Source organism: Calonectris borealis, chromosome 22 (assembly GCF_964195595.1).
Source record: "Calonectris borealis chromosome 22, bCalBor7.hap1.2, whole genome shotgun sequence".
NCBI classification, from domain to species: Eukaryota; Metazoa; Chordata; class Aves; order Procellariiformes; family Procellariidae; genus Calonectris; species Calonectris borealis.
In genome coordinates this window covers 9888839-9910880 of record NC_134333.1, presented here as the reverse complement: position 1 = coordinate 9910880, position 22042 = coordinate 9888839, and the positions used below count along the sequence as shown (strand labels likewise).

Sequence of the window (22042 nt, the reverse complement as noted above, 5' to 3'; positions counted from 1 at the left end):
GTTGGGTTTGTCTCCTAACACCCTATCTTGAGGATATAAAAGAAGCATCAGGGCGTGAAGTCACATACTTTCCTCTTCCACACCAAGCTGAATAACTGACATTAGTGCCTTCTTGCGCTGCAGCTATGGCTACTTCCTTCATGCAGAGCTCTTCTTCTACCTATGGTGGTGGCTTTGGGGGTGGCGGAAGCAGCAGCTCTCGCCTTTCCTCCGTCCGAACAGGAGGAATCTGCCGAGCTCCAAGCATACATGGAGGATCTGGTGGCAGGGGTGTCTCCATGTCCTCAGCTAGGTACGTCTCCTCTGTAGGAGGCGGATATGGTGGTGGCTTGTCTGCTGGTTTTGGTAGTGCTTATGGAGCAGGCTACGGTGGTGGTGCAGCCTGTGGCTTTGGCGGAGGAGCTGGCTTTGGCGGAGGAGCTGGCTTTGGCGGAGGAGCTGGCTTTGGCGGAGGGGCTGGCTTTGGCGGAGGGGCTGGCTTTGGTGGAGGTTTTGAAGTTGGTGGCTTTGGTGGTGGTGATGGCCTTCTCTCTGGAAATGAAAAGATAACTATGCAGAATCTGAATGACCGTCTGGCTTCGTACCTGGACAAGGTGCGAGCACTGGAAGAGGCAAATTCGGATTTAGAAGTTAAAATCCGAGACTGGTATCAGAAGCAAGCTCCCACCAGCCCAGCCCGAGACTACAGTAATTATTACAAGATAATTGAAGATCTCCGAGACAAGGTATGACATGCATATGTAGAGAAGTTATAAGAATGCATTAGAACTGTGGAGCTGCATATTCCATTTCTTTAAAATAAACTAAAATAATTACAAAATAAATATTGAAATCCCCAAACCCAAATATATTGTGGTTATGAGCATTCCAGCAGAAAAGAATGTCTTTTTCTTAATTTAAAAAGCAAATATGCTATCCCAAAAATGTGACATTTGTTGAAATTAAAATGATTGCACTAAAAGTTAGCAAAACATGGCAAAATGTGTTTAGAATTATCAATATATTTATTCAGTAATCAAATAGTAAAGAATGTGATAGGTAGGCCTCAAAGGCTGCAAAAATAATTCTCCTAGCTACAGATAAGATCAGGTGTTATACAAACATATTTTCTAATTATGTTTCTAATTTGTTTTACACAAAGGTATCTCAGCTCTCTGGTTTGCATATGGTATGTGGAAGAGAGCACAGCATTTTTGGTTTTTCTCTATAAAAGCTTTAAGAAATACAGTGTGACCAAAGAGCAACATAACAATTTGAAATGGCTGTTGCAATCCAAAAAGCATGTTTAACCAGCGACATCACAACAGAGGTCCATTTTTTTCTACCTTCTTTGATGGTTTACAGCCTCGATAACTACCTACTATGTATTCAGGACCATGATATTTCACAATTATTCACAAGAACCTTTTTCTGTGTTTATTAATTGCCAGATCCTTGCAGCTACTATTGACAATTCCAGAGTCATTTTGGAGATTGACAACGCCAGGCTGGCTGCAGATGACTTCAGACTGAAGTAAGCTTACCTGGAGCAAATTTGTCTTCTCTCTCCTTGTCTCTCTCTCTCAAAACAGTTTTCTGAAGTTTAGTATTACTTTTTATCTATAAAATAAAGGTTTTCAGTCACTGAAGGACACATTTTGAAATTATGGATAGGTACTTTTCCTTGATAACTTCTGATGAAAAAAACCCTGGCAAACTGAATCAATGTGATGAAGGATCAGTTCAGAATATAAACCTGATAGAACACAGTATCCAGATCACTGAGCTGTTTATGACAATAATAAATTATAGTTCATGTCTTAATTTTTTAATGATGCTCTTAACTATTTTTACTAGCCTAAATCACAGCGGAAAAGACAAGAATAGGTTGGGATTTTCACTTAAAAGGAACAGAGTGGTGTGGAGAGATCGCTGTTCAGTTGCAGTAGTTTTCTCTCAAAGAGTCTGAAATTTAGAAAAGAAAGACAAAAAGTAATTTGGGGCTTATTCAGCTCATGGACTCAGCAGTACATTAGACACTGCTGAAAAGATGATAAAGATACTTGCGCAACTGATTTATCTTGCAGTGATGAACCTGCAGGCTTATATCTTCTCCTCTAGTGTCCAAGGCAGAACTGGGAAATCTGTGCTTTTCTTCACACCAAATTTGAGAGGACACTGCAAATGGACTGTCCTGTGTGACAACTTTTCTATTGATGCTGACAATCATTATTAGGTTCTGCAAAGTGAAATGTCATGTACTCCTCAAGAATCAAATCAGATGGCAATGCATGTATGTCATAGTAGGATGTTGGTAAAAAAGATCTTTACTCCCTTTACACTTCCTTTCAATATATATGTTTTCATTTATAGCCCACTGTTCCTCCTACATTTAATATAAAATTTCATAGTTTTATAGCTCTACTAAATACAAACTCGTACACGTTTTAGTGCTTGTTTCTTTTTTAAACTGCAGATATGAGAATGAGTTGTTCCTGCGCCAGAGCGTAGAGTCCGACATCAACGGCCTGCGCAGAGTCCTGGATGAGCTGACTCTGTCCAGAGCTGACCTGGAGATGCAGATTGAAACACTGAAGGAGGAGCTGGCTTATCTAAAGAAGAATCATGAGGAGGTGAGAGTTCATAACAGTGCAGATAGGAATTACTTCCCTTTGGAATGTATGCCTCTTGGGTGGGGAGGGGGAAATCCAAACAAAAAAAACCAGAATGACAACATTACAGCTTAATAAGAAGAAAACTGTAATATTAAAAGAATCCAAAGTGTGCCCTGAGAAGCATTTCTCTGATTCCAACTGTTCAGACATTAGTTTCAGTTTGACATTCATAAGCACATGACAGGTCACTGAGATAGTTAAGCTGAGTAAAAGAAACATATATATAAGTTACATGTAAATATGTGTGTGTTGTGTGTGAGTATACAGAGAGTAGAAAAACATGTGCGATTAGAGATAAAATTTAATAAACGTTTTTATGTGTGTTCCACCTGTGTTACTTGATAATAAAAGTACTGCACACCACGGCGTGAATTGCTGGTGGCAGCAAGTATGTGAGAAGAGAGAGACTAATCTTTTTTGTGTCTTGTGCCTTCTGCCCGTGCAGGAAATGAAAGAGTATTCAAATCAGCTAAGTGGAACAGTCAACGTGGAAATGGATGCGGCTCCTGGCATCGACCTGACCAGAATTCTCTCTGAGATGAGGGAACAGTACGAAGCTCTAGCTGAGAAGAACCGTAAAGATGCTGAGGCCTGGTTCTTCACTCAGGTATAGTTACGCCAGTAAACAGCAAACTGATGCACTGCCTCATTATTACTGCCCCAGCAGATGGGATGGGCCCTTCTTTTCTCAAATTAATAGAAAAAATTTTTATACAATATGTGTGTGATTTTACAGTTGTTGTTTTCATTCAGACTGATGAGCTGAACCGCGAAGTCGCCACCCATACGGAACAGATACAGACCAGCAAATCGGAGATCACAGAACTGAGACGCACGGTCCAGGGCCTGGAGATCGAGCTCCAGTCGCAGCTCAGCATGGTATGGAGCTGTCCCGAGCACATCACGAGTCACTGCTAGTACACGCTCCCCTCCCTCCCCGCTATCTCGCCTCTCCTTAGACTCCCCCTCTGTGGGACAAACCTGTGTGCTAACCTATTCTGACGTTATTCCATTTTAGAAAGCTGGACTGGAAGCCAACTTGCGAGATACAGAAGGACGATACTGCGCACAGCTGGCACAGATTCAGACCCTCATCACCAGCGTTGAGGAGCAACTGAGTGAACTTCGGTGCGACATGGAGCGTCAGAACCAGGAGTACAGAATGCTCATGGACATCAAGAGTCGCCTGGAGCAGGAAATCGCCACGTACCGCCAGTTGCTGGAGGGCCAGGACTCTCAGTACGTTACTACATACAAATCCTATGATGATTAGATAAGGTTAATAACATGACACATTGTAAAGCAGTAATTTGTGGTTGCTAAGATGACTCCAGATTACTAAATTACATCCACTGCATACGCAGCCTTTTGAGTACTGGCAAAACAGATGCCCGGCAAAATCTGAGGCGTTGCTGTAACTCAAACTAAATCTCCATATCACTTGTGCTGATGATTTGAAAATATAAATGCAACCATTTTGACTACAGTGAATTATAGAAGGCACCAGGCACCATACGTATGTCTTACGTAATCCTCTCGTTGCACTGGAATAATAGCCTTCAGCCTGAAATAACCTATAAAAACCTGTTCTCAGTATTTCTTTAGCTCTTGGTTTTCTACACTTGTGCGCAGAGGTGAAAATATTCATCATCATACACCGGTACTCCCAACTAGAAAAGGACTTGATACAGACCACCGCTTACTTTAGTAAAATCTACATTTTAGTGCCCATTTCTCGTATCTCATCTACCCATGGAATTACTTTTGATTTCTGAGGAGGAATCAGCTCCTTATATTGTTTCTAGGTTATCACATTTTGAGAAGAGGAGAAGTAGATAGAGACGTATCAGGACCAAGAACTGGTCTGACTGCTGTTCATATTTCCTATCGAGTACATAGGAGTGGCCTTCAAAGCAGAAAGCGCCTTAACAATAACACTGGTAACGACACACCTGAGAAACAACCCATTGAAAGGAGCGGTGTGAAATCATGGTTCTTCACACGCAGTGGTTCCTAATGGATCAATGGTTTCAGTGGACAGGGTCAGTGATGGACATTAATCAAATATTTCTTCTTTCTACAGGATGTCAGGAGTGATCCCTAAGGACGGTAAGAAAAACTTTGATTTAAAGAGGGGCTGAAATGAATTGAGAAAATAGGATTAAATAAACCTATCTTTTTTGTTTAGGATTTCTTCTTACTAAGACAGATTACGTTCTTTCTGCAATGACTACATTCTTTATCATTTAGTGGCAAAAATATAATACTTTATCTTACTTTATGTGCACTTTTGAAACCAGTAGCTTGCCAAAATGATTGCATGAAGTCCTCATGCAAAATACCAAAATCTCCCAAAAATTCCTAAGTTCCTCTGCTGATTCACACAACATACAAGATACATCCAAATCCGACAGGTGATGTGCACTTTTAAGATTTACTGGATGTGGACCAGTAGGGAGAGAAGATAAGATGTAAAGGCAGTTCCCCCTTTGATATATGAAAAAGATCTTGTGAGGAAACAAACAAAAAAACCCCCATCGCACAGCTCTTCAGTGTGTTAGCAGTGCATTTTTTTTTTCCCTAGTTGAATTTTTTTTTTTTCTCTTACAAAAGCATCTCTGAGCAGTGGAAGACTTCGCATGGGCATGGAAGATGATGGAAAATCTGCTTCTACTCGTGAAAGGAGATTCCAGTAAAGAAATACTGAATCCCCTCTTGCATATGACACCCTATAAGACCAGTGCAGCCTACACATTGGCTAATGCTAAGAGAAATATCCTTTTACTTTCGCCAAATCACAAGAATGTAATCCAAGAATGTGCAACAGCTTGATGTCTTTCCTCAAATTTGCTCTCCCTTTTTACATGATCATTTGGCTATACGGGTCAGAAATGACAAGCTTGTTTTCTGTCAGTAGCTATATAGTTTCCTTACGAAAGAACCTACATAATAAAGTTTCTGTTCTGCTTGTGCAAATACGTCTAGTCTAATGTTTTTTTGAAGTCAATATGCCATTGCCATACACATGACCATACACCCTCCCTAACACAGTGCTTCCTGTAACCCAAAACAAGAGATGCTCAGTGGATAACAACAAAAATAACAATAATAACTTTAATCATAATAATAAAGATTACGATGAACAGACAGATATAAAGTGCCATTAGATTCTCCCAGGAATCTGAAGCTAATATTGGTAAAAAACTGAGAAGATAATGCAAAAAATCTTTAAGCTCTTTGTTCTGAATTTAAAGTGCACAACATGACTACAATTCATGCACGAATAAAATGCACCTCTCAAAAAAAAATATTTTTCCATATATATATTTACGTTCCTGTACTTCCTTCAGCAAAAAGGCAAATTCCCTTAGCTCTTGAGGAAGCACTAGACAAGGTCCAGGTGAAATGAACTGTTCAAGCAGAGTTTGCTGTGACTATTTTGGTTTTCATACATAAGGAAGAAACCCACCAGTCTGTGTCATTACTGTAGCTGCTGTATTAACAACACAGCCTCTTCTCAGCAGTTAAGTTAGTCTGCAAATCGATAGTAGTGTAATTGAAGAGAGGTGCTTATAAAGATTTAAGAGGCTAGTAAATCCCAACTTCAGAAGCATATAAAACATTTACATAAATGCTGTATTTTGCTAACATAACCTGTTTGGAAAATTTGTTGTTAGCCTCATCACTGGGTATTTCAATCCACATAATAGTATCTACAAAAATGATATAATTTCTAGAATTATGTATTTTATTTTCCTTCCCACCTCCTTAGAGCTACTATTTTTCTGTCTTCTATTTTCTGACATTTAAAAAAAAAATAACTACACTGCTGGCACCAGCCCCACAGTTTAGCCATGAACGAGGCTGCAGGATCATTGGTATTCCACTGTTAAGAAACATACATACTGCTGGTATTCTCACTGGAAAGAACTGAGAAGAGGTTCTTGTAAACTTCGGCAAAGCAACATCACAATCTACCAGAAAAGAAAAACCAAACAGTACAAATGATATTTTTTCCTGATCCAGACATCAGGTGACTATTATATGTATCACTCAGACAGCAAGAGAGAGAAGTTCTACAGCCAAAGGCAGCTATCCATTTGTATTTGAGATGGAGGGAGGAGTTGAATTGACAAGTGATGGTCGCAGGGTATTTACCTGTACAATGTAGGCGTCAAAATATTCTGCTTATACTTAAACTGCAGCTTATGAATTCAGCTCAGTTTGCTTTTCATGTTCCAATTCAGTAAAACAAGTACAATTCCCAAATAAAGCAACTTGGGACTACGCATTCCTCAGCTCCTGCTAGCTTGGGCCTGCCTAGCAGCTCCGCAGCTTACAGAGAGCAGTTTGTATGAAACAAAGAGACGTCACCATCTAATGGTGCCATCTGCTGACAATGTTTTATTCTCTTACTCTGATCCTTGCTTTCATTCTGTACTCTGTGGGTTAAATAGGTGGCTAAAAACTAGTCCCATAGTGCCAGCCTGACAAAGGAGAACCGTGTCTGGTTTTAAAGTAAGTTTTTTGGTCTTTTCCATGGATCCTCAACATGTGTTGATGAAAACTGTGTGGCATCTTTTCCAGTTTGAAAAGGCTGAGCTTCAGAGGAAACACTTCCTATGTGCCAGATCACCTTTGTTTTGTGTCACTTGCCAGAAAAAATACAATTCTGTTTATCATGAAGGCATGATATTCCATGAAACTATCAGGCAGTAAGACAGAGGCTATTCTGTCTCACAAACTGTCAGCCTCACTGCCAGCCAAGTTGTGAATCTCACTGAGTAATTTTACATGAAACAAAGGATTCATTTTATTTCTCATAATATTATGTACATATGTATCTATTTATATTTCAATGTAATATTTCATAGAACATTAGCTTGCTGAAATGCCAAGCTAGAAAATTCAGTCTGAAATTAATCTCTGGTGAGATGAACTGGACAGCAGGATATCATTGGTTCTATTATAATTTGGGTTTTTTTTTCAAGGTAGGCCTTCATTTTTTGTCTGGTGCTTCAAGCTCTTCTCACTCTCAAGCAGCAGGGCTGATACCAAACTGTAGTTATTAATAGTAGCTATTATCAGAATATTTTGTGATAGCCATACCTTGTACTTATTGGAAAACTGTATCTTCAATGATTAAGTTCCCCAAACAATTAAAAATGTTAGCGTTTTTATACAACGAAATGTATGAGGAATAAGAAGGAATATAACTGGTAAGAAGATTAACAGGTGCTGAGTAGAGCTGACACAGAGCCACAAGGAGGAGCTCAAAACCTGCCCTATTCAGAAAATGAGGACTAGGAGGACTCCCAGGAAAGGATAAAGGGCGGCAATTCTTTATTGCTGAAAAAATTCAAATGAAACAGAGAAAAAAAAGATTCCTTCAGGTTTCTTCCAATATAGTGTATTTCTGGTTTGTACAGTCTCTCCGACCGTACCATTCAGAATGAGTAACAGTACTAAGATCTTGTTAAAGAGCTGAGCCTTCAACTGCTGTAAGGAAAAATAGCTGCACCATTTCTGAAAGAGCCCATGCCCACTCAGCTTTCCACCTCTTCCCAAACCTGCTTCCTCTCTCCTACCCCTCAGCCGCAGTCTAGAACTACTCTGAGAGACAAGGTAAACCCAATAACCCCAGCTGTTGCCATGGGAACGCTTCACAATTTACCACCTACTTACCAGCATGAGGAGTAAGAAAATCTTTGCAGAGGCCAGACTTGCCCGTTCTATATTTGATGGAAGAAGTTCGACAGAAGGTTATTGAAACTTTTGAGAAGGACTATTTTTGCATGATTGCCAGGCCAATTTTTAGGGCTGATAGCTTTAAATATGCACTTCAATTTTTCGAGTGTTGTTACAAACTCATATTCTAAACATTTTCTATAGCTAAACATATAAATATCTTAATAGTATTAATTCTAGTAACAGCAAGAAATTCCCGCATTACTATCTGTTTCAACAAGACTGTTGAAATATGACTGCACCTCGAATCATGAAAAAATCACTAGAAAAGACTGTTAAGTACCTAATTCTCATGTATTTCAACTGGAAATGGGCAGCTGAAGGCAATAGCTGGGCCTTACTCACTTTGGACTGGAGTTTTAGTCCAATGACAGAGGTTGGATAACTTCATTAAAGGCTCCTGTCTCATACAGGCTGAAGCTGTTTGGTACATTAATGACAGCTTAATAGGACATGCTGCGTTTCAGGATTCACAGACTGCTGTAATTCTAAAGTCTGAGAATTACAACAGAAAGTAAGTATCTTGAGAGACCCATCCCTGCCCCAGCTCTCCATCTATTCTGTAATGGACGATACTCTTCCCCTCATAAGCAGGAAAACATAACATATTAACTACAGGGTTGGAAAAAAGTCTGAGGCAGAGCTGATCCTGTTCCACACCTACTGATTTTAGCCACACCTCACTATTATAATATGAAAAGAAAAAGAAAAAAAAAACAACAAAACAACCAAAAGGAAAGCAATCCGGTATGTGGCTGTGATTCCAAATAACAACAACAGTGTGTGCAGGCTCATAAGTGCTTCAGAATTGACCAAGAGGAAGCACGTTTCGTGATGACACAATCTTGTTGCTGTAGTCATTCATCGAAGGGAAACTCCCACAGGAAAAGGCATAAAGCTGCTTAGGGAAGGCTAAGCAGCTGCTCAGTGCTAGTCAGTCAAACATTGGGTTAGATTCACGACAGAGCTAATCATGAGTACCAGCCAAGGCCCTTTTCAATTTTTTTCTGGGTCCCTCAGGGGTAGTTCAGGGTGTGGTTTGGCCCAGCAAGGAACTTCTTACAGACCTTCAAGTGCAGATGGTGGTGCCAGCAGCACACATACCTCTTTCGCCTCTGCCAGACCCCTCTGGCTGGCTACTGGAGGAGGGGCACCTTGGGGAGGCTTCGGCGATGGGGAAAGCATCTTCCTGGGTGGGAATGAGAAACAGACTATGCAAAACCTGAATGACCGTTTGGCTGCCTATCTGGACAAGGTCCGTTCCTTAGAAGCAGCTAACGCTCAGCTGGAAAGCTGCATCCTAGAGTGGCACAAGACAAAGTCTCACGGAAAGAGGCATGATTTCAACCAATACGAGCAAAACGTCACTGACATGCAAAGACAGGTAAGTCAGAGCTATAAGTGACTATGTCATTCTCTGCTCTTTTAAGGAATCTGGGTACTCATTTATGCTGATGGCTTTTCTTTAAAGAAAGTTAAATAAAACTTTTTAAATGTTGGAAGTACTAATGAAAGTGGTTACAGGACCTGGGCATAAGCATTCTTTGTGTTCACAAGGAGGAGAATGGGGTACAAGAAAGAAAGGCTGGAAGGAGACAAGGGGGATTCTGCAAAGACTGGTAGTATAAAGAGATTTGTCTGCTGCCAAGTGTTCGCTTCTGTACATGAAACTGTGGTTTGAGTAACTATGTCTGGCAGAATTTGGTCTTTTTGACTGCACATGTATTCAAGCAAATTACAAAGCAGGCAAACTGAAGAGACTGCCTTCTTTCATGCATGCTGTCTTTAGACATACTGCTGCATTTCATTTCTTTGATTCCTGTGGTAGCAGACAATGAAACTACAGGAGTTTTGAGTCCAATGAGCTTATGTAATCAGATGGAAAAATACTTCATTGTAATTAAGAAAATAGCAGTGACAAATTCCTTGTGGATGTTTTCACTGTAATTAAAAGAAGAATTTCTGGTTCCTGCCAGTAGTTAATATTAACGTTCAACAGTAACTCTTTTAATCTCCCAAACTCACGTGTCTTCAAATTTAAGCATAATATTAATCTGTATTCATAATGAACTTACTTAGCACTGTAACCATCTGTGTGACTAATCAGTGTAATTAATTTTACGTAGCCATATGGGGCAAAAAACCAAAGCTATTCCAAATGTGATGTTGTAGTTCTCCCTCTACTTTTTATAGTATGGTTACTTGGCATTCTCAAGACCCTGAGAAATTTTCTTCAAAAGGGCTTGGAAATGGTATTATCCCGCATCTTTGGTGATTGAGGCCAGGGACTTAATCAAACTCCCTGCTCGCTGTTAAATGTGTTGCCTCCAGGCAGAAGATGAGGCACTCCGACCACAGACAATGTGTAAGGAGAGCCAGAATTGTCATCACCTATTTCTGTTTTAAGGATAAAGAAAGGTCATCCGTCTCCAGACCTATCACTTCAGCACTTTTTTTTTTAACTGATCCAGAGTTAAAAACTTGTTCATCAAGAATATAAATGTGTTCACATTGATTCGGAATTAATAAATCGGCAAGATTTAGGAAGACAATAAAGCTAAAAACGTAATGCTGATTGGGGTAAAGCCCTCACTTTTGAATAGCTTGTACCCAAAACTCTTATTTTTAACACTCATTTAAATAGCTATCACTGGTGACGGGCACTTGTTAGACTAATGGCTGTCTCAGCCAGTATGTACTGAATGCGGTGCTCATACTGGGGAGGAAGGGCTATTAAAGGATTACTTACAGACAACAATTCAGTGATTTAACCCAGAATTTTTACTTTCTCTATAAATTATTGCAATTAGCACCATGACTGCCAGTAAAATGAGTGAAAATATAACATCTAATTATTAACCATAATTAAATTAATTAACTATGAATTAAAAAGGTGAAACTAATTTAGCACCTAAAATGAAATTTATACAAAATTTAGGATCCTATATCCGATAACCCAGAAAGTCTGTGATGTACTGGCTGTCTAAACTTGGAGGCATATAATCATTTGGGTCCTACATTTTGGACCACACTCTTCCCTGGATACTTGAATTCTGGATGAACATGGAATCATAGAATAGTTTGGATTGGAAAGGACCTTTAAATGTCATCTAGTCCAACCTCCCTGCTGTAGGAGATGCCAGATGGAGCAGCAAGTTGCCTTGCTCCAGCCCGACTCCATTCTAACCCAGATACAAAGTAAAATAGCACCGGTTCTTCAGGTAAACGTCTCATTCAAACATCTTGTACTGCTAAATAAGCAAACTGATTTACAGAGCATTCAAGGAGACAGGAGCAATGCTGTTGGACAAGGGACACAAGACATGCTAAGGAAGAAGTCAGTGCAGGTAGCCTTCCTGAAAAAAATCTCTTTTGAGAAGCAATTTCAGCATATTTCATATATAATAATGTGTGGGTTCTTAATTAAGTTATCTGTAAGTTTGCGGATTGATATTAGTGATGCACCCATATTCATGATGGATGTAATGAAAAATCTGTATAATTATAAATAGATAAATGTCCACATTTGAAATGCTCTGCTAACTGGCATAGCAATCAATGTTGTACAGCTATTGGCAGAACACTGACAATTGTAACTCCTTTGTTGTATTCTTTCTTTTTTCAGATTGCACAGAAAGAGTCATAAAGCATTCATATAAATGTATTTCTGTTTTGTTTGAATATGAAATGGTACAAAGTTGAAGAACTCATGCTTTCTCATTGCCTTATTACCTTCCATAGTAAAATTTACCATCCTCTAAGGATAGATTCAAGAATTGCCTCTTCTCTGACAACAAATTCCAAGCAGCAACACATTTAGAGTATTGTTATACTTCTTCAGCTGGCCTTGATCATGTTCCAGGGCAGTATCCGAGGTGTGCTGCTAATTGCTCAAGAACGTACAGTCTGTTAACAGATTAGTTAAAACATTCCACAGGCACCTTCTTTTTTACTATGAGAGGTAAACTTTTGACACTTCAGGACAATTTTGTCATTTCCTTGTTTCTTTGTGATTCATTTAGGTGTGGAAAGTTTTACTTCAAGGTGCTGAGAGCTCTGTAAATGGCTAATGATTTCTGTACAGCCATAATGCACATTGTTTTGCTGTGTAAGTGTTGAATGAAGGCAGCTGTTGGAACTGCAACCATGCTTCTCTTTCCTCTTTGTTAGAAAAGGACATGATGTCCCACAATTATTAGTTCCTGCTAATTATGTATGAGTTCCTGCTAGAATTCTTTCAAAGATTTTGAATGGAATACTGAGCTTTTCATATTCAGATCTATAGTTCAAAGCTATTTCATGTTAACAGGGACTTAGAAGCCTTTTCAGTGCATGCTGAGTACAGTAAGTGAATGATGTGCACTTTCTCCTGCACCTTTTAGGGCAAATTTCAACATCCCCAAGCAAAATCAGAAGCATGAATTAATCACTCCATGCTACTGGATGATTCAGTACAGTTACAGGTGAATAATTAAATGGACCTTGACAACTAGATGCCAGTGTTATTCTGAAAATGACAATCCATGCAACTCCAGACTGAAGCACTTGTGGACTTGAGGGGTCCTGTTCATGAGTTGCTGCTACCATCATCGTTATGCCTCTGCATCACAACACTGATTCAGCAAGGTGTTTATGCACACGATTACTTTTTAGCATTATGATTAATTCCAGCATTTTGATTGTACTCAGACACAGTTTAATGTTTCTTACTGAAACTTGCCCTAAAGATGACCAAGGCTTCTTTTACAGCAATGCTAAACAGAATCAAAATCAGTTCACAAAAAAAGAGGAAGACAGTGATTGTTATTCTGTAATATACCATGAAGTTTGTGTAATAATCATATCCTCTACCTGGCCAGGAATAAGATGACTCCTCCTGCTTCATATCCAGAAAAGTAAGACAAAGAGAAAACTAACATTATGGACAAAAATTGCAGAAACATCTAGGTGAATCTAAGTGAATTCTTTTATTCATGTACTCTCCTTAACATGGGACTTCTACTATTTAGATGCTTCCTACAAGCAGCAGGGAGTCTAAAACAGCACAGGTTATTCACCATCTTACCTTATGGCAACACTGAGTCTCCTGTTGGATTCTCTGTTTTCCAGATTGAGGATGGCAAGATCACCAATGCCAGTATCCTTTTACAAATTGATAACGCTAACATGGCATCTGAAGACTTCAGACTCAAGTAAGCTCTTCTTTGGTTTCCTGATTAAGTTTGAAAGAGGATTAAGCAAAATATTGCTTTTTGTTGATAATCCAATATGAAACTGACTGTACTGAGGTTTTCTGGTGATACTGGATAAATAAAACCAATGTAGAACAGAAGAAGAAAAAAAAAAAGGATAAAAAGGATGTAAAAACCACAAATGATAGCTGAACAATCTTGAGTCACCCTGTTTATGATACTTAGTTCAGGTCCTGAAGAGCAGGTTTTACAGCAGACACTTGATACTTGTGACAAAAGGCATTTAAAACTGTCATCTGGGAATACAAATGAAGCCTTCTCTGCACTATGCCTCCCCAGTCCAGCCCAAATCTATTTCCTGTACTTATCACCTCTCCTGTCCAGCTCCGCAGGAAATACCCGTCCCTCAGTATCTTCTTGCTTTGGATTCTCATAAGTTTTGCCACAGTAAATGGGCCAGTGCTTCCTTGGCTACCAGTACACAGTTTGATTTTTCAGTACATTGTTGAAAGATAGTTCTCAGACCAACTAAAAAGCCCAAATGTTTGAACAGAAAAACTTCCAGGCAGATATTTGCAAAGGAAAGGAATTTACATTTCTGTAAGTTAGACTTCTTAGGAATCATGAAGATTTGTCTTATTTTCAACAGATGATGATCAGCTATTAAAAAATGTCTCAGCTTTTGGTAATATTATAACAAACTTAAAGACTCTGAACACTGTAGGCTTTATCTAGCCTTGCCTTTCTTTCTTTATCATTCAGTAGTGTCATAAAAAGGAAACAGTGGAACTACTTTGAGAGACTGGAATCCTCGAATGAGTCTGATGGATTGAAACATCATTAGCACCCACAAAAAATGAAGTAAAGGGAGAGATTTTGAGGCGCGGAAGTCCTTCATATGCCCAAGGGAAGATACAGCAGTGTCTCTCTGACTTTGCCTCACTACAGATGGCAAACTGCAAGAGGTTAGAGAGGGATGTTAATAACTGGCTTCTATGATTTTTTTCCTGTTTTCTGAAGGAGTGAAAAGTTATCACTTTGGGAAAACTACAGAAAGCATTGATTGTAGATACTGTTTTCACATCTTTATTGGCAAATTTTTGAGAATCATATTCTCACCAGCTTTCACAACCTGATGAATGTTAAAATGCAAAAAGGAATATGAAAGAAAAAGCAATTATTTCACACCATATAGGAGGAGTTGTGAGGAAGAAAGAAAAGCAATAATGAAACCCATCTTACTTTTAAGACTACTCAAGAATTATCAAAGAACGTATTTTAGAAACAGAATTTGTTTCCTTGTTTTTTTGTTCCCTCTAGTTCCCTACATAGAGAACTTAAGCAAGTCTGCTTGTCTGTGATACTACTTATACAAGAGGCTAGAAGCAGTCTGTTCTCAACAAGCATGCTTTATCTTCTTTCTCCTGATAAAGGTATGAAGCAGAGAAGTCTCGCAGGCAGGGAGTGCAGCTTGATGTTGAGAACCTGCGTAAGGAGCTCGACGGCCTGACCATTGTTACCACAGATCTGGAAATGGAAATTGAAGGCTTGAGAGAAGAGCACATCCTCAGGAGGAAAGACCATGAGGAGGTAGGAAAAGTTCCATTTGGTAAAATCCTATCACACAAATCTTTGCTACCATGTAATTAACTTTGAGTAAGATCCACAATCTATAAGTGGGATTGATGATTCAGAACCTAATCATATTTTTAACAAAGCCAATGAGAGTCAGATGAGGCACAAAGTTTGTGTACTACTTTACTTTACCAATTAAATTGGGATTTCAGAAAGGATAACAAATTGCTGTATTTTCTCCCGGAATCTTTTCTAGTCACCTACCCATCTATCATATATAGCTAATAATAACTTACATACTCGACAGAAATGTTCTCAGAAATACTTAGATATAAATACACAGAGATTTCAAGTAAATACGAAATGTTACTGGTTGCTGTTGAGTTTTACTCATCACAGATTTTCCCCTCAACTCTGGATACATCATTTCACAGAATCACAGAAGCACGGAGTGGCTGAGGTTGGAAGGGACCTCTCGAGGTCACGTTGTCCACCCCCCCAGCTCAAGCAAGGTCACCTAGAGCAGGCTGACCTGAACTAAACAGACCTTGAATTCATGAAGGATCAAAATTTAAAAGAATGGTTGGTGAAGTCAAGTAAAATTACTTGTTCTTGCAAAATCCTAAGCAGAATAATTAGATAATAATTGTCAAATAACATGCTGCTCTGAATTCTTCCAGAGCTATACCACAGTGGTCTCTGTTATTCCCACATATATAATACCACTGCTTGACAACATGCTGTTTTCATTCTGCTTGATCTGATGTTGTTTTCAGTTATTACCTAATGCAGAACCAAACACCCTACTCAGTATCTGTGGATTATTAAAACAGAGAATAGAAACACAAGGGTTACACAGCAGTAGGTGAAGCTGTCTTTGGCTGATCCCCTTATAGCCGAGGATACTACTGAACAGCTATAGTAAAACAGTTCTTGGAAGCAGGGCAACCAACAGAGACATCAGTATGTCCAGCTGATCCGCACTTTGGCGGCCGTGATGTCATACCCTGAAATGCTACTTTGCCTGGGCGCTTTTGAAAATGGTACCTAGCACATAAGATTGTGCTACACCAAAAGGAATGTTACCATACCTGCTTGACTTGTCCTGTAATTATGTTGTTTACACAGTAATTATATGCTTTAATCCAATTATTCCTTTAACAATTACATAGAACTTTTACATTACTCTCCTGTAAACTTAGTTATAGTTCCGTAAATATTAACATACAGGGTAAGAAAGATGAAATTACTGTTAGATTTTCATCAAAGGTTTTGGGTTCCTAATAGATAAATAAATAAAAAATGTCAGTGCTTCTTCATTAAATATATATCTTCCAGAAACATTATATGAAAAGGTCTTCTCACATGTTTTTTATTGAGTTCTCTAGCACAGTTCTGCCACAGAGGCAGATGTAAGTCACTGTTTTAAGTCACGTCATAGTATTATTCATATATAAATTTTCGAAATAGTGTTAACTGAATATATATAACAATTAACCTACAATAATGAAAAAAATATTTTGGGTGTTGTGAGAGGAACTATGTTGTGGAACTGAAGAAGAGAAGACAGAAATGAAAACTTTCCACTTTCATAAACAAGTTTGCTTGTTTCCTCTGCTAATATACGAATAGGATATGGAAGCAAATCGCTCATCACAAGACTTCAAAGTCAATGTAAAAGTAAATGCAGCACCTCCCGAAGACTTAGCCAAGATTCTAGCAGAAATACGAGAAGATTATGAAGACATAATTGAAAAGAATCGTCAAAGCCTGGACAGTTGGTACAAAGAACAGGTAACAGCTATTTTCTGCTTGTGTCAAAGATCCCTGTTGCTGTACATGACAGACCAGAATCAGTAAGCTTTTCTCTTGCTTTTGCTCCACAGAGCGCATCTATGTCTCTGGCAGCAACCCCCAATCCAGAACAGATACAACGCAATGAGAATGAGATCAAGGATCTAACACGTACTTTACAGGCCCTGGACATCGAGCTGCAGGCTCAGATGAGTAAGGTATCTATTGCAGACATCTCTGGCTGGTCACTGTTACTTCATATATTCTCAGAAATTGTCGTGGACCAATTCTTCATTTAAATCCATAGCCTAGTGTAACTTCATTGTAGTTATTAAAGTATCAGTGAAATTGGAATTTGGACCATGCTTAACTTTGCCAGAATACGCAAAACAGATTCAGCAACTATCACCGAGAAGTGAAAAATTTATGTCTCTCCTTAGAATAAAATATGGGGAGAAGAAAAAGAAGAGATGGGATAGCTAACTCCCTGATCTAAAAAGAAAAAATGTCCAAGAAGACAGCTAGTAATACAAATTTCATATTTACAACCCCCATTATAATGGATGAAATATTTGAACTGTGAAAAATGTTGGTGGGGAATCTTCAAAAATATTACTCAGCTCTCGTACAGGTTAAAGCTCACATATCCATGATTTGGAGACTTTGGACAATTCTGGACAGTGAATGCAGAAACTGACAAAAGAGTCAACAGTTACAGGAACAGGTTTTGAGCAGAAAGAATATGGCAGGGGTAAATTGCTCAGTTTTTGCCTCTCATTATGCACATACGACACAGCTTCATGATTCTGCTGTCTTCACATGAATAGTCATGCAAATGTATGAGTGTTTAAATTACCACAGTCTTAATTTTGTAATCTTCTAGCCAGAGACCACATTTGCTGGCATTTCTGCATTATATCTATCACATAAATAATAATCATAGTATTGGTATTATCTGCTTTGTCAGAAACACATGCTGGAAGACACCTTGAGTGACACTCGGAATTACTATGCTGTTGCGCTTCAAAACATGCAGCAGATCATCTCCAAATGTGAGGAAGAGCTAAACCAGGTTCGTCATGACATTAAGCAGCAAAATAACCAATACAAGGTTCTTCTTGGGATCAAAACCCGCCTGGAGAAGGAAATTTCCACTTACCGCCTGCTGCTGGAAGGGAATGTTGACGGGTAAGGCAAAGCTGCCCTGACTGGAATAGATGAGAAGAGAGTTCTCATTTTCGGGTTATTTATTTGTTTGTTTGTTTATGCTTAATCAAAGCTTGTGAGTTCCATACTACATCAAGGGTTGGTATTTTAATGTGATGGATCATAATAAAAAGCTTGAGCCACTTAGTATACAGAGAAACTTGTACCCATGTAATTTGGATCACCTAAATTAATATAACTTTTTATTAAAAAAAAATAATTCTACATTCCCACAGCATGCCTCTCTCAGCATAGGAAAAAATGCCAATTTCAGTAAAATTCATAGTAATTTCCTATCTTCAAAACAAGTTCTAGATGAAAAAGAAGTGTGGAAACAAGTTTAGATCTTTTTCGGTCAGCTATGTGCAATTACAAATACCAGCACACAAAATCTGTATAGTATGCCCCTCTGCGATGGGCTGTTTGTCTCCCCATCTCTGCCTTGTCTGAAATCTCTGCATTCAGAAATCTTTGGGCCTCTCTATTCTTTATTCTCTCATCTTATATAGACAGTATGTCTTATTTATAAAAATCAGAAAAAGGAAGTTTAGCAGTCTTTGTAACTGAAAATCTCAGGGAGGCAGGACAGTATGGCACCAAGGACGGGGTTGTTTGTCAGAAACCAAAATGGGATCAACTTGAGCAATTCAGAACATATGAGAAAGAATGCAGCTGTCCACAGTAGAAGCAATAATGAATGTACATGGGAACAGTTTCAGGTGAGAGTATCTGTACCTAAGACTACCGAAAAGGAAAAGTTCTCATGGTATAAAAGCATCGTTCTTTTTTTTTTTTTTTTCCTCTTTTCAGAGTGGTGTGAGGTCTCCTTAGAATCAGTGAGAAGAAAGGGATGAATAACTTCTTGAAATTAGTATAATCATTATTTTTTCTCTGTTTTATTATCTTTACAGGATAGCAAGAAAATCTGAATCAAAAGCTAAAGGTAAAAGTCCCTTATTTTGTTCTCTATAGTGACTCTTAATTATTGTCATTTCCAATAAAATTTTACTCAGAATAATTTTAACCTTACATGAATGAACTACGAAAAGTTTGCATGGTTGTTAATTCTCAAGTAGGCCATATTTGGGAATAATTTCAGTGATTCATCAATCTTGTGAAGGGCTGCAATTCAGAGCACGTTCTGCTGTGTCTGCCCACTCGTGGACTATCTTCAGACTGACCTCTGTTAGTCAAACACGTCCAAAGCTCAGACTCAAGACTAAAGCTTTCCTGGTATATGAGGAGGCACAGAGACTCCACTTGGTGACTAAAACCGTGTCAGGGCTTGAGAGCAAACAGAAAATCTGCATGTCTGGAAACTCATATTCTGGCATGAGCATGACCTACAGACATTTAGCTTAATCTGCTCTGAAGTTAGATTTGCATTGGCTGGGATGTAGCTGTATTATTCATTTGCCCTGACCTGGACGAGACTCAGGGTGACTTTTCACAAAGAGCAATAATAAGTATTGACTTAAAGGGAAACATATAAAGATAAATCAGTTGAGGAGGTAGCTGGTAAATTGCTGTAAATGAAGCTTTCCCTGCATCATCTTTTCTCAGCATTGCTTCTTGTCTAATTAACATTTATTTTTCTTTCAGAACATGCTGGGCTGAGCAATCGAAAGATCAAAGCGATTGTCCATGACAGTGTGAATGGGCAGGTGGTATCCTCCACCATCAACGAGATCCACCAGCAAGCATGAAGTAAAAAGTTCTGCTAACTACCGGCTTTCCTAGCAGGCTAAGCTCTGAGAACCCTTCTGTGCAACTACGTGCTGTATGATGGTCTCCCTGTGTGTAAAATAGGGATACTATAGTGAACTCTCTTCTGAAATGATTTGCAGCCTGATAATGAAAAGTGCCATACAGAGCTAGGTGTAGCTGATATTGTTAGTTTAAAGAGCTTTTAGTCATCAAAATGCCAAAGAAAAGCTATTCAATGAAAATGGCTGGCTGAGCTGGTAATATATGTATTATGCACATCTCACTGGGGCATGAATCTCCATCTGTGATTCATTTATTGCTCTGCAAATTAACTATAATTTAAAACAAATAATCTCTCAACTTTTCTCCTGGTCTTATGTCTCTCATCATATACCTCACTGCAGCCAATAAATTCTTTTCCATTACTTGTTCTGGTCGTTGGAATTTCCGATTTTGCTTTTTCTTACATATGCACCAGCCCAAAGTGGCAGTGTTACTGACATAGGTCAAGACTTCAAAAGCCTCATTGTTTCAGGAGGTATAAAACTGGAAGGACACAAAAAAGAAGAAAAGCGGTGACACAAGTTACAGGTGACATTTACATAAGCAAAACTATTAGACTTCCCTATATACGACTTTTCAATGTCACTGTTTAAAACAGCATTATTAGTAGGATTGTTGTAAAGTACACTTTACTAAAATAGTCACCCTAGAAATATTTCTTTATTCTTCAGCTTTAGAGAAATTTTAACTGACTTTACACACTTTCCTTCAAAGGTTATAAGTACTTTTCCAGATACTCTCATTCTTTCTCAGTGACCCATTTAATTCAAAAAACCATTTCAGTTATTTGTTTTCATATTAATGTTCATTGTTTTTGTTGATGGGTTCTGTAGTCGGGATAGACTGGTATATGCAACGCATACTAACGTAAGGGGAGAGGCCCAAGTTCTTTAGCCAAATCCAAGCTTCTTCCCCTTTCTCACATAAGCCCAATCACCAACTCGGCAGGAGACCCTAACAGCAATAGGAAAATTTCCAGTGATATGTAAAGCTAAAAACTGAGCAAGAAAAAGAGAAATATTATTAGGACTGTTTAGACAAGGAAGGCCTGTAAAGCAGAACGGAGAGAGACAAAATGGAGCATAATGAGTGTCTGTGTGGATTTGCATTCCAAAGTCAACGTCTGCATATAAAACAGCGTGTTCAGGGCAGTCTCATATTCATGAGTGAAATTGTCATTGTACTCTTTCATACCTACTCATAAGGGACTTTCATAAAGGATTCCTGTTACCTGCTTTGCTTTGAAACAAGGCTCGCAAAACAAAGTGAAAATTGCAAAGAAAATGCAGATTTAAAATAAACAAAGTCCATCTCTATGATACAATGTTTTCTTACTGGCATGTTAGGACCAGTTCATGATTCCCCTTCGCCTCCCCCCCCCCAACTCTCCACCCTTGTTGCACAAAGAGATCCCAAAAGCATTGAATGGATTACCTAATGGTTTCTTTAAATTGGGTAAAACTTGCAATACAGGATTAGTAACTCTTGGCTAATTAACAATGTCCTTCCTTATGGCTTACCAGATCCAACAAGCCAGACCTGGTGTTTGTGGCATCTGGACAAAATGTGCGTAGGTTTTCTTGAACAATTTTCTGTGTTCTTAAAAGCCATATTCATTTATCAAATTTACAGAGCATAACCACATTGCAGTGATACAAATAATTATAAAAACTTCTAAGTAGCCCCTTATTTCCCAATCAAAGGAAAGTATCTATGCTTTGCGCTGGGTTTTGATTGTGCTAAACTACAAGGAAAGAAGAAGGAAAAACGAATAATTGAAGTGCTTTATGGAACACGCCTGTCCTTATTTCACATTCTTGAGCAATGCATTGGCTTTACTCGTGTCCTAGTGTCCTCTCATGCAGAGGTGAGAGATGCACTCCCTGCATTCCTGTGTTACGCTCGGCTATGGTCCAAATGGTACCAGCTAAGACGTAGCAGAATTCCCATTCCACTCCACTGCTCTGATGATTTTAACCTTCTCCTACAACTGTGTCATTGCATTCTGTAATGGTCAGACCAGTACAGCTCACAACACTGACCTCATAGTTCACTCCGTTTACTAACATCATCACACATCAATGGCTCTAACATCCATTCAAG

General features: G+C 38.8%; 2 protein-coding genes and 1 long non-coding RNA gene across 3 annotated transcripts in view; 2 read left to right on the top strand and 1 right to left on the bottom strand.

Annotated features, from left to right (window-relative positions):
• Positions 1–22042, bottom strand: part of LOC142091998 (uncharacterized) — a 167679-nt gene that overhangs the window by 110854 nt on the left and 34783 nt on the right. The window lies entirely within an intron of this gene.
• On the top strand, positions 96–5620 carry LOC142091996 (keratin, type I cytoskeletal 19-like). Its single transcript, XM_075171671.1, has 8 exons — positions 96–725; positions 1431–1513; positions 2456–2612; positions 3100–3261; positions 3408–3533; positions 3673–3893; positions 4738–4763; positions 5268–5620. Exons 1-8 carry the CDS (start codon positions 126–128, stop codon positions 5348–5350), a joined length of 1458 nt encoding a protein of 485 aa, XP_075027772.1. The 5' UTR covers positions 96–125; the 3' UTR covers positions 5351–5620.
• KRT23 (keratin 23) lies at positions 8987–20317 on the top strand. Its single transcript, XM_075171644.1, has 8 exons — positions 8987–9786; positions 13512–13594; positions 15028–15184; positions 16802–16963; positions 17056–17181; positions 17931–18151; positions 19081–19112; positions 19772–20317. The coding sequence occupies exons 1-8, from the start codon at positions 9376–9378 to the stop codon at positions 19873–19875; spliced, it is 1296 nt and encodes a 431-aa protein (XP_075027745.1). The 5' UTR covers positions 8987–9375; the 3' UTR covers positions 19876–20317.

What these genes read in the sequence shown, in the direction of transcription:
- LOC142091996 (XM_075171671.1), top strand. Translation starts at nt 126, where the DNA reads ATGGCTACTTCCTTCATGCAGAGCTCTTCTTCTACCTATGGTGGTGGC. An exon ending in TCCAGTCGCAGCTCAGCATG is followed by an intron (nt 3,534 to 3,672) that starts GTATGGAGCTGT and finishes ATTCCATTTTAG; the next exon opens with AAAGCTGGACTGGAAGCCAA. An exon ending in CTGGAGGGCCAGGACTCTCA is followed by an intron (nt 3,894 to 4,737) that starts GTACGTTACTAC and finishes TTCTTTCTACAG; the next exon opens with GATGTCAGGAGTGATCCCTA.
- KRT23 (XM_075171644.1), top strand. Translation starts at nt 9,376, where the DNA reads ATGAGTACCAGCCAAGGCCCTTTTCAATTTTTTTCTGGGTCCCTCAGG. An exon ending in TGCAGGCTCAGATGAGTAAG is followed by an intron (nt 17,182 to 17,930) that starts GTATCTATTGCA and finishes CTGCTTTGTCAG; the next exon opens with AAACACATGCTGGAAGACAC. An exon ending in ATCTGAATCAAAAGCTAAAG is followed by an intron (nt 19,113 to 19,771) that starts GTAAAAGTCCCT and finishes TTTTTCTTTCAG; the next exon opens with AACATGCTGGGCTGAGCAAT.